The 13,638-nt window shown below is 47.8% G+C and overlaps 5 protein-coding genes across 5 annotated transcripts; 2 read left to right on the forward strand and 3 right to left on the reverse strand.

Annotated features, from left to right (window-relative positions):
* Positions 1-3: 3 nt before the first annotated feature.
* Positions 4-3,154, forward strand: BDCG_05123 (CorA family metal ion transporter). The gene is made up of 5 exons (XM_045420781.1): positions 4-2,251; positions 2,326-2,399; positions 2,486-2,541; positions 2,677-2,730; positions 2,825-3,154. The coding sequence occupies exons 1-5, from the start codon at positions 658-660 to the stop codon at positions 2,916-2,918; spliced, it is 1,872 nt and encodes a 623-aa protein (XP_045276821.1). The 5' UTR covers positions 4-657; the 3' UTR covers positions 2,919-3,154.
* On the reverse strand, positions 2,804-4,800 carry BDCG_05124 (uncharacterized protein). The gene is made up of 3 exons (XM_045420782.1): positions 4,607-4,800; positions 4,303-4,542; positions 2,804-4,235 (listed from the first exon to the last, which is right to left on the reverse strand). The coding sequence occupies exons 2-3, from the start codon at positions 4,500-4,502 to the stop codon at positions 3,221-3,223; spliced, it is 1,215 nt and encodes a 404-aa protein (XP_045276822.1). The 5' UTR covers positions 4,503-4,542; positions 4,607-4,800; the 3' UTR covers positions 2,804-3,220.
* On the forward strand, positions 4,791-9,531 carry BDCG_05125 (DNA repair protein rad5). Its single transcript, XM_045420783.1, has one exon. It carries the CDS (start codon positions 4,896-4,898, stop codon positions 8,493-8,495), a length of 3,600 nt encoding a protein of 1,199 aa, XP_045276823.1. The 5' UTR covers positions 4,791-4,895; the 3' UTR covers positions 8,496-9,531.
* Positions 8,953-10,301, reverse strand: BDCG_05126 (uncharacterized protein; the record flags this gene model as incomplete). The annotated part of the gene is made up of 3 exons (XM_045420784.1): positions 8,953-9,188; positions 9,325-9,963; positions 10,151-10,301. 3 exons carry the CDS (start codon positions 10,299-10,301, stop codon positions 8,953-8,955), a joined length of 1,026 nt encoding a protein of 341 aa, XP_045276824.1.
* Positions 10,302-11,307: 1,006 nt separating this feature from the next.
* BDCG_05127 (GTP binding protein) lies at positions 11,308-13,402 on the reverse strand (the record flags this gene model as incomplete). The annotated part of the gene is made up of 3 exons (XM_045420785.1): positions 11,308-11,615; positions 11,707-13,249; positions 13,349-13,402. The coding sequence occupies 3 exons, from the start codon at positions 13,400-13,402 to the stop codon at positions 11,308-11,310; spliced, it is 1,905 nt and encodes a 634-aa protein (XP_045276825.1).
* Positions 13,403-13,638: the final 236 nt, after the last annotated feature.

A 13,638-nucleotide genomic window follows, 5' to 3' on the forward strand; every position in this document is an offset into this window, starting at 1 on the left:
TCCCCTGGGATCCGCCTCAGTTGGGATTAAGGCGCGCCAAGATGTTTTGGGTCCCAGGGTTGGCCCGAAAAGCTTCCATGACCAGATTTATTTATTTATTTCGCGGCTGAGACTGACGACATCAACTCCATATGTCCTCTGCCTGCCCTTCTTTTTTCTTCCTTGTTCAACTCACCTACTCCCCCTAATTTATTTATTTATATTCTTCAAAACTTACTCTGTCCGAGAATCGATTGTTGTATCGGTTTGCCCAGGTCTTTTTTCGTCCCATACCCATGGTCAACTGTGATTCCCTACCCCCAAGCGATGAGCCCGCAACCTCTACCCACGGCAGCACTCAAGCTCTGTTCCAACGGTAACAGGGATTGAAAACAAAAGAAAGCTTTCTCCAATTGAGTGCTACGCGTATTGTCTCCATTTTTTTAATGAATGAGTGAAAGCAGAGGCTGCGTCCACATGCACCTAACCGTCGGTGATTCTTCGAGCTTACGGTACTCTTGAGGCGGTCTGAGAGGAGAAACCCCTGTTGAATGTGTTGGGCTGTCATCACCTCACAGTGAGAACATATGCTTGCCTGCTAATTCTATTATTCCCAAGTCTTCTCTGCAAAATACGGAGTACTATAACCCCATCTTAGTTCTTCCGGCACTCTTTCAAATGAGCATTGAAGTACGTGACTACGGCATGGCAAACCCTGCCAGCGGCTCTCCTCCTGATGTTGAGGTACTATCCGCCTTTCCCGCACTTGAACATTCATCCACCACCCCGACTGCGCATCCAGATATTACGGGTCTTCATCGTGTCGAATCGCAGGACTTCATAAGGCGACGTGCCAAACGCTCAGATACTGCTCGTTCTTACCACCGTGGAGGAAGCATAGCGGAAAGTAATAACTGGCACCCAGGAGAAGAGCCCGGCCTTGATCCAACGGAACCTCTTCCTCCATACCGTACAGGGGGAGAGTCTTTACTTCGAGATCAAAGCATACAATGCGACATTACGGTTGTGGATTTCTCTCAGAATGATATGCGAATGTATCATCTAGATAATAATACGTTGCGGCCATTTTTAAATAAGGAAAGGGAACCGTGGGTCCTATGTCGATGGATCAACGTGAATGGGCTGAGCTGGGATGTTGTTAGCTTGCTGGCTAGTCATAAGGGGCTGCACCGATTGGCGATTGAGGATTTATTACACTCCGTGAATCGTACCAAAGTAGACTGGTTTTCGGACAACACCTTTATTGTTCTTGCGATGCAAAAGCTAGTCAAGCTTCAGTCGAATGGACAGTTTACTGAGTCCTCTGGAGAAAGCGATAGCGAGCATGGATTTGATGGCCGGTCATATGAGAAGTCCAAAAAAAGGCGGAAACACATAAAGAAGCGAGGAGTAATTATGTCAGCCCTTATGGACATTCTGACGCCCTCCCAGAGCAAGAAAAGGCTTGGGTCACAGGCAGGCGAACTCCCATTTGACAACTCATTTGGTGAAGGTAAATCCCTCCCGTTGGGCGGTTCAAGAATCAGCAGGCTACGATCTCTTCAACGCTACCGAGGCGGTCCTAATGAGGATCGCATTGACTTCATGGAACGGCATGCCGTCCTTGCCTCCAGAGGCCTAGGTGTTGCCATTGAACAAGTTTCACTCTTCCTTCATGCAGATAATACCGTAACTTCTTTTTTCGAAGCCAGCGCCGAAGATATCGAGACACCAATTGTCCAACGATTAACATCACCTGAAACTATTCTACGCCAGTGTTGCGATGCAAGCATGGTCGTCCAGGCTATACTCGATGCTATTGTCGATCTGGCAATCCCTGTCACGATGGCATATCAAGATGCAATTGGAGACCTGGAACTAAAGGTCCTCACTGATCCCGATATTCACCAATCTACAAATCTATATATGTTGACCTCAGAAATTGCTGTTTTGCGTAACGCAATGCAGCCCGTAACTGGCGTTGTGAACGCGCTTCGAGATCATAAAACCGAGCCAGCTTCCCGTTCGGGATCCGCACCCACCAAGACCTTATCTAGTCTATCTGTGAATGTGCTACCTTCAGACCCGGCGATAAGCAAACCGGGCACCCCTGACGCCGAGGGAGTTAAGATGCCTACAGTTGTTAGGATCACCCCAATGTGCCATACCTATTTGGGTGATGTGCTGGACCACTGTATCACTATTACCGAAGAATATGATCAAATGAGACGATCAGCCGATAATATGATTGATCTTACTTTCAACACAATTGGTAAGGTCTGATGATTAACTCTTGTTCTTGCGTTTTCCCATGCACTTCACTAACTTATTGTCCGTTTCATACAGGAGCTTACCAGAATGAAAGCATGAAACAACTTACCATTGTGACGTGCATGTTTCTGCCACTGACATTCCTCACGGTGCGTTTGATTCCTACTTTACCATCTCGCCCCGTTCATAATTGTTCAACTACCAGGAACGTTTCAACTACTAACTACGTATAAAGGGCTATTTCGGAATGAACTTTGAACGATTCGACGGGGTGCAACACCATAGCGATGCGTAGGTGTTCATTCCTCATGTAGCAAAATTTTCGTGTCTAAATTTTGATTTTCGGAATTTGCCTACGAGATATCTTCCGCGCCAAATCATCTGTGTCGATTGTTCTTCCTACTGACTCTTTGGTCGTCCAATTAGCTTCTTCTGGCCAATAGCCATTCCATTTGTCATCGTCACTACGGCAATACTAATGTGAGTGATAGCCGCTTTTACTTAATCCAGTCTTAATGATCAAAACTGTGATCAACGGGTTTAAAAGAACAAAGGTGCTAATATTCGGTAACAGGCGTGACATGATTCAACGATACTTCTTGAAACTTGCTCAACAGCGCCTAATTCACACATCGCGGAAACGGCGGCAAAAGTCCCAATCAGAGTAGACGTGTCTGTCTACTGTGAGTTTAACTGACGGCGTTGTGGGGGCGTTTGTTTGAGATATATTATTTCCTATGATTTAGTCTGGCACCCTTTCAGGACTGGCCTCCTTTTCCATTATAGAGATGCCAATGAGCACCATATAAACGAATGTAATAGATGTGCACATCATTGCGCTAATTATATTAATATAATGTATAAATAATAATAATACATCTATTTTGAACCACTCTGCTTCCGGATAAGTCTTATCTTTTAACCCAGAAACTAAGTTTTTCAAATTCTCCAGGGCCAATAACATTGCCATCTAGAATGTCCTGCGCCTATTAGCCCAGTAAGCCTTCCAGGGCAATCTCCAATCAGACGTGCGAAGCTCCGGCTTAAAAATATCAAAATCCACCGCTTGCAAACGGTCTAGCCAAAGGGACGTAGAGACAGCGGGCATTAGGACACCAAACGCCCTCTCCACCTCTTCCAGCTGCACGTTGGAAGCTGATACGTCACTACCGCCACTGCCATTACTGTGGTTATGGTATTCATGTCCCTCTTCGCCCTCATGCTCGAAATCATGACCTACGTCCTGCCCGGCGCGCAGGTTCTTCAGCATCTGACGAGCGGTGATGAGATGGTCGCTCGCACGCGTCGCAACGGTAAACACCGCGTCTCGGAGGCCTGGTGCTTCAGCGCCGTGTCGAAAGACGTCTTCCTCTTTCAGTCCTGTTTCCGCCATGATGTCGAGCGGGAGCGTGATGGCTCCGGTTCTAGGGCCAGAGCCGCCTGCGACCCCGGCTTGGTTTGAATGGTGATTCGGCGGTGGAGGGAAGGCGATTAGTGGTATCCCTCGTAGCACGGTGGAAATTCCTGCTGCCTTTCCTATATGCGATGCAAGATGGTCTGCGGTAACAGAGGTAAGGGGCAGGGCGCTGAGAGTCAGATAGAGCAGGGTGGAATATGTATTTTCAGCATAGGACTCCAGTGCGGAGAGGCTTGTGTATGGAGTGTTGGTTAGGTATTGTTCGCGCGAGTTTATCATGCGCATGAACCATCCTTTACTTATTCTTGCTTGGCCACCCGTGCGTGCGTCTAGATCTGAGAGCGCGGAAGCGAGTAGAATAGCAATGGGTTCTTTGGGCGGTTTACCGGCCAGCGTTTTTGTGATTGTATCCCGCCAGAATTGAAGACGCATCAGGCCAATTGTCGGCGTCGAGGTGGTGTCGGGAATCATCGAGAGGGATATATTAAGGGCCCGAAGGGCGAGGTAGAAGCTGAGGGTATGGCGGGGAAGGAATGTGCTAAGGGTGTAGGAAGGCCGGTCATATTTTCTAGTTTAGGTTAGATTGTCATCATGATTGATGCCCAAGGAAAGCGAATGTTGCAAATATTACTTGCCGGAGAAGGTCGAGGCAGTATTTATGTGATGATTCGAACTCTGCTCTGGCTTGTGTTCCGGGATTAGACGACGGACGTGTGGCAGAAGATGAAAAAGGGCGGCCCGTCTGGTATAGATTTTTGGACGGAGAGTGTGTTGGATGTATTTTCAGACGTCGAGAAACACAGCGCAGGCATGCAACGGGCTGTTTAGGGGACATTTCCACCGTGAGATATAGCAAATGGGGGGGGGGGTGATGTCTACAATGTATTCAGTAAGAGAATTTTTCCAACATTCATCCCCGGCTCATGAAATCATAATCACCAAGTCCAATCATTAATGTGCAATGCACTCAGTACATGCGCTGATCCCAATTGAATGTATAACACTCAGACTGCAGTTATATCAACCCCCAGACCCGTGCTATGTGACCGCTTGTTGCGCACTTCGATATTTTTTCTGCCCATGACGTCGCTAACTAGTTAGCTCGATGCGTGTTCCCGTGACTTGGCCCTCGGCGCGTCTCCTCGAGCCACTGCGAAAATTCAATCTATACGAGTATGACTTCAGCATTGATAACCGGCCTTACTGCTCCTATTATTATTAGGCTTGTATGTCCGCTCATGACATGACTTCTACGGACATCGACCAGCGGCCGGCAAAGAAACGTCGCTTCTTTGTCGAAGACGAGCCCGAAGCCCTCCGTATTGAGACCGCAAAGGGCGTGGACGCGTCTCTCGAGGAGGCCGCCGATGCTCACTCAGCCCGCATTCCAACACCAGGCCTCTTGAACCCCGAAGCCCCATCTCCTGTTTCCCATGATACGACTATACCAGTAGCTGGACCTGCCGCTGCAGTTGAAGATGGATTTGACGGTGAACTTTTCGCTACCATTGTTGGGCAACCGGTCGACCCCGATACCTTTCAAAAAATTCGAACGGCTGCGAAGAATGACATGCAAACGGCGATTAATCTTTATCTTGACGGTTCTTGGGAGAAGGATATTACAATACGGCCCTCTACAGTATCATCTTCCGCACAAAATGGAACAAACGCGCAACCAAGTACGAAACAGGATACAGAGATTTCAGAACCCGTGATCGAAGACACACCCCAGAGCGGCGTGGAAATGGACCTCAATATTCTCAGGTCTGATCCAGCATTCCGTTATATAGGCGCATTTGGTGTTGGTGCATGGTCAACAAAGAGCGGCACCAATTTGGTACAACATGGAGAGTCAGTTTACATTGAGCGGACGAAAATACAACCAACCACGAGGCCTGGGAGGGGAGGGAAAACTGTGCCGCGAATGTCAAGCCAAAAGGGAGATGTGATAACGCGGTTTACTAATGGGAATGGTGAAGAGATTGGAAGACTTCCCCGCGAAACGGCTGAGTGGGTTTCGACATTGATTGACCAGAAAATATGCCGATTTGAGGGTGTTTGCGTTTTTGCCCCAGAGCGAATCCATGTCAATGATACCATATATCTCCAGCTGAGATGCTTTCTATTGAGGGAAGCGTTTCAGCATAATTCATTTACGGCCCTCGGGGATGATAATGCTCCTCCAAGAATATTTGAGGAACAAGAAACTTCAGAGGAAAAGACCCTTCGTTTGCGACAAGTAGCGTTAGTTAAGCTCTTTGGCGAAATAAACCTTGAGCCAACGTCGAGTAGCGATATGACCGCACGGCACAAGAGGGAAGACTTGCTGCTGGCGGCGGAGATGAGCGAGAAGATGAACGAGAAGCCTAAAAAGACACCAAAATCCTCTGTCCCCCAGCAAACTGGAGCGAGCGAATCTTCAGACGAGGAAGAGGGTGAGAAGCTCGATGAAGATCAGCTTGATACACTATATAAAAAGGCCCAATCTTTTGATTTCAATACACCTGAAATGGAGCCGGGACCTGATTTCGTTATGCACCTTCGAAAGTACCAAAAGCAGGCTTTGCATTGGATGCTAGGGAAAGAGAAGGACACCCAACCCGAGAGACAGCAATCCATGCACCCATTGTGGGAAGAATATTCCTGGCCAACAAAGGATATGGATGATCAGCCGTTACCTCGCGTGCACAATCGTGACAAGTTCTATGTCAATCCCTACTCTGGCGAGCTTAGCTTGGAATTTCCTGTCCAAGAGCAAAATTGTTTGGGCGGCATCCTAGCGGATGAAATGGGTCTTGGGAAGACTATTGAGATGCTAAGCTTGATCCACTCCCACAAGTCTGAGGTTGTTAAAACCCAGCCTGTAAGATTTGATAGCTTATCTACCGCGTCTCTCAATTCCTCTCGTGCTGTTCCTGCTCCATATACCACCCTTGTCGTAGCTCCGACTTCCCTCCTCGCTCAATGGGAAAGCGAGGCAATGAAGGCTTCAAAGGAAGGATCAATGAAGGTTTTGGTTTACTACGGTAGCGATAAAGCTGCAGATTTGAGAAAGCTCTGCTCCGTTGCCAATCGAAATTCTGCTCCAAACCTCATCATTACGAGTTACGGTGTTGTTCGTTCAGAGCATAGCCAGCTCGCGGGTCGGTCTTCTATTACCTCGAGTGGAGGTCTCTTTTCTGTGGACTTTTTCCGTGTTATTCTCGACGAGGCGCATTATATCAAGAACAGGGCGTCTAAAACTGCGCGGGCTTGTTATGATATCAAAGGCACTCATCGGTGGGCGCTCACAGGCACTCCGATCGTTAATCGACTTGAAGATCTCTTCAGTCTAGTGCGATTCCTCAAAGTAGAGCCGTGGAGCAACTTTTCTTTCTGGAAAACTTTTATCACCGTTCCATTTGAATCTAAGGATTTTCTGCGTGCGCTAAATGTTGTACAAACTGTTCTTGAGCCGCTTGTCATCCGTCGAACCAAAACCATGAAGACCCCTGACGGCGAAGCCCTCGTTCCGCTACCCCCTCGAACCATTACAATAACTGAAGTCGAACTTTCAAGCCAAGAACGTGAAATCTATGACCTGATATTCACTCGAGCTAAGCGAACTTTCAATGATAATGTAGCGGCGGGCACCATTTTAAAATCGTACACGACCATTTTTGCACAAATTCTTCGTTTGCGACAGACCTGTTGTCACCCCGTGCTTACGCGAAATCAAACAATAGTTGCGGCAGAAGAGGATGCGGCCATCGCTACGGACGATGCTAACGTTTTTAAGGATGATATGGACCTCCAGGATCTCATTGACCGATTCACGATGACAACCTCGAGCGAGGACGCTGATAGCCAGCAGGACCCTACTAACAAGTTCACCACGCACGCACTACGGCAGATACAGACTGAGACAAGTGGAGAATGTCCCATTTGCACAGATGAACCGATGGTTGACCCTGCTGTTACGTCCTGTTGGCACAGTGCTTGCAAGAATTGTTTGGTAGATTACGTAGAGCACCAAAGAGACAAAGGACAGATCCCTCGCTGTTTCTCTTGCCGCGAGACCATTACTATGCGAGATATTTTTGAAGTAATCCGTCACAAATCACCCAACCAAACACCCGGTGAGCGGGATTCTTACGATAGTACCCCACCAACGTCAGCCTCTCCTGCGCCTCGAATATCGCTTCGTCGCATAAACCCTCTATCCCCAACGGCTCAGACATCTGCCAAGATCCACGCCCTAATTTCGCAACTGACCAGACTTCCGCCAAACACCAAGTCCGTTGTTTTCTCGCAATTCACCTCTTTCCTCGACCTCATCGGACCGCAATTGACCCGTGCTGGAATTCCACATCTACGCTTCGATGGCACGATGGCGCAGAGGGCGCGTGCGGCAGTCCTTGCGAAATTTTCCTCCGTGGGTATCCCTGACGAGGAGGACGGTGAAGATGAGGGCAACAAGCGTCAATCCAATCTTTCCTTATCGCGCTCGCACGTTAGGGAACCTACACCAAACGTCTTGTTGATCAGTCTCCGGGCTGGAGGCGTCGGGTTGAATCTTACCACTGCGAATCAGGTGTTTATGATGGATCCCTGGTGGAGTTTTGCGACTGAAGCACAGGCAATCGACCGGGTTCATCGCATGGGTCAATTGAAAGATGTGTCTGTGACCAGATTTATTGTCAAAGATAGCATCGAGGGCCGTATGTTGAGGATCCAGGAACGGAAAATGATGATTGCTGGATCATTGGGATTACGGGTTGGAGGGGATGGGGGCGAGGAGGAGCGGAGGAAGGAAAGGATTGAAGAGTTGAGGTTGTTATTCGAGTAGAGCATATAGGGGAGGGGGTTGATTTCTTCGCAGGTGCGTGTGGATGGCACCATAGCGTATATGCGCATTAATCGGTTTTGGATACGGATTAGAGATTCTGAAGATATATATCTCTGCTTCTGGTTAAATATTGTTATACGGAGTACTTCAATAAATACGACTTTTTCTTGAGAGTAATCATTCTTAAGTTCCCCATAAGATCGTTTTTAATAGTTATACCAAAGGCTACGGTTGTTCATTCTCACCATTCTCAGATAAAACATATGATAGCACCTTGTTATCGTCTATAAGATCATAGAAATTTAAGAAAGCCAGAAGCAAACTGTTGACTCCTCCTAGCAAACTCATCCTCGCACAATTTACATGCCACGCGACAATACAAAGTGACACCTCAACGGACCTCAGCACTCACAATGTGCACAATCTGTTCCACTCAAAGCGCCCAGTCCTCCCCTCCCTACGAATAATGCTTACCACCCTTATGCAGCTTCTCCTTTAAATGTGAAAACGAAGGGTGTGGTATCGAATGGTGTTGCGACGGAGTATTATTCTGATTAGAACCGCCGTCATTACCAGCATTCTTTTCATGTTGAGGAGCCGACGACGGTTTTGATTGCGGGCTTTGGGCTTTGGGCTCCTTGCCCGGCCCATTCTTGCCAAGAGAAACTTCTTGATGATGTTCGGCTAGAAGGCCTGCAAAAGTATTGGCTATTTAGCATGGCAAATGAAATTTTTTATTAAGAAAGTAGGGGTTCTTTTCAACAAGGGACGTAAAAATAAATACATATAGATAGAGACATAGGAAATGGTAAAATGAATTGGAACTTACGGTCAGCTTCTCTCCCCGCGCCGGGCTCCGCAGCATCAAAATCACCCCCTTCAGCAGCGTATCCAGTGCTGAATACATGGTGCTCTTCGAGCGGAGGATTCTGAGCCCGAGGCTGACCACGAGCACTTGCAGCATTTGGTTTCTGGGGAGCTGATACATGGCTAGTTCCGGTGGGAGGTGGGGCCATTCGTGCAGCAGCAGCAGCTCCCGCTGCTGCTGCATGGTGCTCACTGCCCTTACTACTACCCCTACCCCCACTAGCTTCCGCAATTGAGGCTTGAAGGGGTGGTGGTAAATGAGTGTCCTGTGACAGGACTCCTGCAGCAGGGGGATTTCTGGACGTAGCCGGAGTTGCCAACATGGGAGGAGATGTGATCGGCATGGAGCTGGTTTCAGAGTGTGCGTTGGCCGTAAAGCCACCGCTAGCTCCTGCTAGGGGGTTCTTTACTACAACATCTGGTTCGGTTTTTGACCGCTCTGTTTTTCGTACCTGTCCACCTGAGGGAGTTGTACTGCTGCCGCTACCGGGAACAAAGCCGTGTGGGATGGTCCCTTGGTTTTCCGATTCATGTGTTGTCCCTCCTCCTTCATTTTTCGTTTGTTCTGCAGATTCTTTCGCATGCTCGAGGGCAAGGTCTTCTGTGACAAAGGTGTTAGCGGAAAGTTAGTTTCAGAGGGGAAGTCAAGCCTGTCTGCTTATTTTCCAAATGATTTCAATACCACTCGTTTCTGACTTGACTTGAGGGTTAAATTGCGCCTCTCAGAGCTGGATGTATATCCCTTGGAACAGGAAATTATAGATATATTAAATGGTGCTACCTCGTACTTGGTGCGTTCCCAGAGTCATATGGATCTGCCGCCGTGCCTTTCCCCTGAACACCAGCCACAGGTTCCTCCCCCGACAGAGTGTTGGATGCTTCATCGTTTCCCCACAGGTAGTTCTCAGCGGCCTCGACGACGTTTTTGATAACGTCCATGGTAGCGTGGCAGGTAAAAAATAACTATTGTAAAGTAGCCTTTCTGTTGACAGGAGACGCGATCAATGGCTTTCACAAAATACTTTTAGCCGCAGAATGTAGAAATAATGGAAACAAAGCTCTCATAGGCGAGTGCGACTAAATAAATTGCAGTTAGCTATTATCAGAATCGAAAATTCACATGGGAGAGCTAATGAGGGAAACTCAAGTCATCTCCTTCTTATATATGATACATGATCATAAAAAAGAAATCCTGAAGCAACTACGTCAACGTAGCCTAAAGGTAACCGTGGAATTTCCACCCGCAACTGAGTTCTGTTTACTCCTGGTTGCTTGTCGTGGCAAAAGGGGAGTCGTGATAGTGGTAGCAGTGACGTCATGGGTTGGTGTCGGTGCCAAAGCTGTTGAACAATTTTTTTCGAGTTCAGAGTTCAATGTCTAAACCCCGCGGATTCTAGGTAAAGATGATGATCATATTGAGAGTGGATTTATACAATCCCTGTAGAAACTTACCTCATGACGTGTATTCCAGAAGAGAAGAAGAAATGAAGAGAAAATGGACCAAAAAATTTGATCAATATCAAATAAAGTCGATCAAATAGGTTGACGTATGCATACTTTCAATGCTTGCTTCATCTATTTATGCAAAATGCACACAAAACTCTCATGCACGAACCGTACAAAGGGTCTGGAAATATGCTCAATTTTGAGCGAATGAGTGACAGAAACTTCAATACTAAAGGAAGGGGAAAGATCAAAAGGCAAATATGCACATTAAATGAGAAGCTGGGGAAACAGTAAAGGGGAAAAGAGTAGCGAACTTGAGAAAAATGAGCGAATAACGCATCCCAAACAGTCATAATAACCACCCATGAACACCAATTGAATAAAACCACAAAGAGCAGAAATTTCAAATGATCATGGCTAATGTGGGAACGCCGATGTGAGACTGAGGATATATACCTTCCGAACAAAAGCAAAGAAGAGCACGTATGTAAGCCTGTTGTTACTGTGGGACCTGGCCATTTCCTTCTGCACCTTCTTTATTTTTTGGGTTCAGTGGATTGCTGGGGTCATAGCGAACTGCCTTAACAATTCCCAACCCTTTAGTCCTACCCTCGCGGAACAGGATTCGATCGCCAACGGATACAAACTCGGGGCGTTGGATGAAGCGGAATGCGACTAAAGCCCGGTCCCCAGTTCGGATATAATCACGGTCTATGTCGATGATGGTGCATGTTTGACTCACCGCGCCAACGTGTAGCATAGCCTGATACTTCGTTTTGATAGTAGTTGCATGAGAAAGAATCAGAACTGTGTTGATAATCATTAGTTGATTATTTTCATTTTACGGGAGGGATACAGGAGATGAGAGAGAAATATGTGAGGCTGTAATACAACATACCTTCAGCGACAAATTCGCGATAGACCTTTGGAGGCTGGTCAAGCTTTGGCAGAACGACCATGCCCTTGCGCACTTCCTTTCTGCGGACACCTTTGAGTGCGAAAGAAGCAGACTGCCCAGCAGAGCAGGCATGAACGGCTATACGTTTTCGTTCAATAGACTTGATAGCTGTGGTGCGGAACTGGCCAAGCGAGTCAGGGCCAATCATAATAGAGTCGCCGGCGTGGATCACCCCTGATTTCACAACTCCAGAAACAACGGTGCCTACGAAAGGAACAGAGAAAGTGTCGTTCACAAGGAACTCGAATGGCGCGTCAGCGTCGTAATGTCCATGGTGTGGCAGGATGTTCAAGAAGGTTCGGACAAGATCGAGAGACTCTCCTGTAACGTTGGACACCTGGAATATAGGACAGATCCGCTGGTTAACGAATTGGGTAGCAGTGTTCACGGTTTCCTCCCGGGTTTTGATGAATATTGGTATCTTCCGAGCGCCTGGAGATTTGAGGATGCGAGTCAACTGGGTAAGGGTCTGCTGAAGAATATTCGGGGGGCAGATATCGATTTTGGTGATTATGACCATGACCGGGACGTTCAGAGACAGTGCGATTCCAAGATGCTCTTTGCTCATACCGATTATGCCGTTATTTGCAGCAACCATAAGTAAGCAGTAATTCGGGCTGCTGCTCAACATTCCGAAGACGGTGGTCCGTAGATAGCGTTCGTGCCCAGCCAAATCCGAGAAGGAAATTACTTTGGCAGATTGCCTGCCGATTTCTTCCCAGGATTGTTTACGTCCTTGGCCACGTCCAACGATTTCACCGTGGGTATCGAACCCCATTATTTCCATGCCAACTGAACTGGTCCGACCACTCTCGATTTCATGCTTGTGGCGGAAGAGATTGACCCGTGCTCTTCCACGACCATCGTCAAGTTTACCCTTGACAAGAACACCAAGCAAAGTACTTTTCCCGGCGTCCACATTTCCAACAACCGCGATTCTAGTTTCTATCACGTTCTCTGCTGATGCTGCAGCTTGTCGAATGAGGATTTTGCCGTACGCATACTTGATCCGTTCGTTTTTGGATTCCGCTTCCTCTGGACCACCGACATTGTAGGTTAGAAGCACTTTGCAGTCGGCCCGAAGAGTTTGGGCGGCCCTGCGAAGGCGTTCTAGGGCTGTGTCCCATTGTGTTCTGTCGAAGCCCATCCATTCCCCGTTGTCTTCCTGGCCAAGATCGAAAATCGTTTCCCCATGACCTTCGTCAATGCGAGCCCGTACCACGCCGGAAAGTTGTTGCAGTGTATCATCTGCGGTGGTCGAGTCATCTAGGAGGAGGTGTTTGAGCTCGACCCGCCCGGCATTATCTGACAGGCCTAGCTGGTCAAGAATATCGAGTTCCGCATGGTCTTCCGTTGTCGTCGTCTGGCTCACGGTGGAATAGCCACTGTCGCTGGGTGCTACAGAAGTATCACGGACATCGCGGTACAGAGGAACACGATGCGCCTGCTGCTTCTCGACGTATTCGGCAAAATCGCTGAGTGCCTAGTTGGGCGTACTGTAGATTAGAAATGTGGCCGCATGACATACAGAAATTGCCAGAGAGAATAAGTATTGTTAGATCTGTGCGGATCCATGGCATACCAGTTCACCTCTCCGTCTCTCCTCCAGTGTCTGCTTGTGGGTTCCGGGTATCATGTCACTTGTGTCGTGGCGGAGGCTTGTAGACGGGTCGGTCCGAGGTTGGTCACTAGCGATGGGGGTAACTCTCGGCTCAGAGGTGTATTCGGAGTATCATTGCTTTGTACATAAATGGATGATAAGTGATGATAAGAATAATAGCTGGATTAAGTGTTAAAATACAAGATGCTGGAAGATACTATGATGGTGAGGGTGATAGAGAAGAAGGGAAGTGCGTACATTTAAGTAGTTAA

This window comes from Blastomyces dermatitidis (genome assembly GCF_000003525.1).
Source record: "Blastomyces dermatitidis ER-3 genomic scaffold supercont1.5, whole genome shotgun sequence".
NCBI lineage: Eukaryota > Fungi > Ascomycota > Eurotiomycetes > Onygenales > Ajellomycetaceae > Blastomyces > Blastomyces dermatitidis.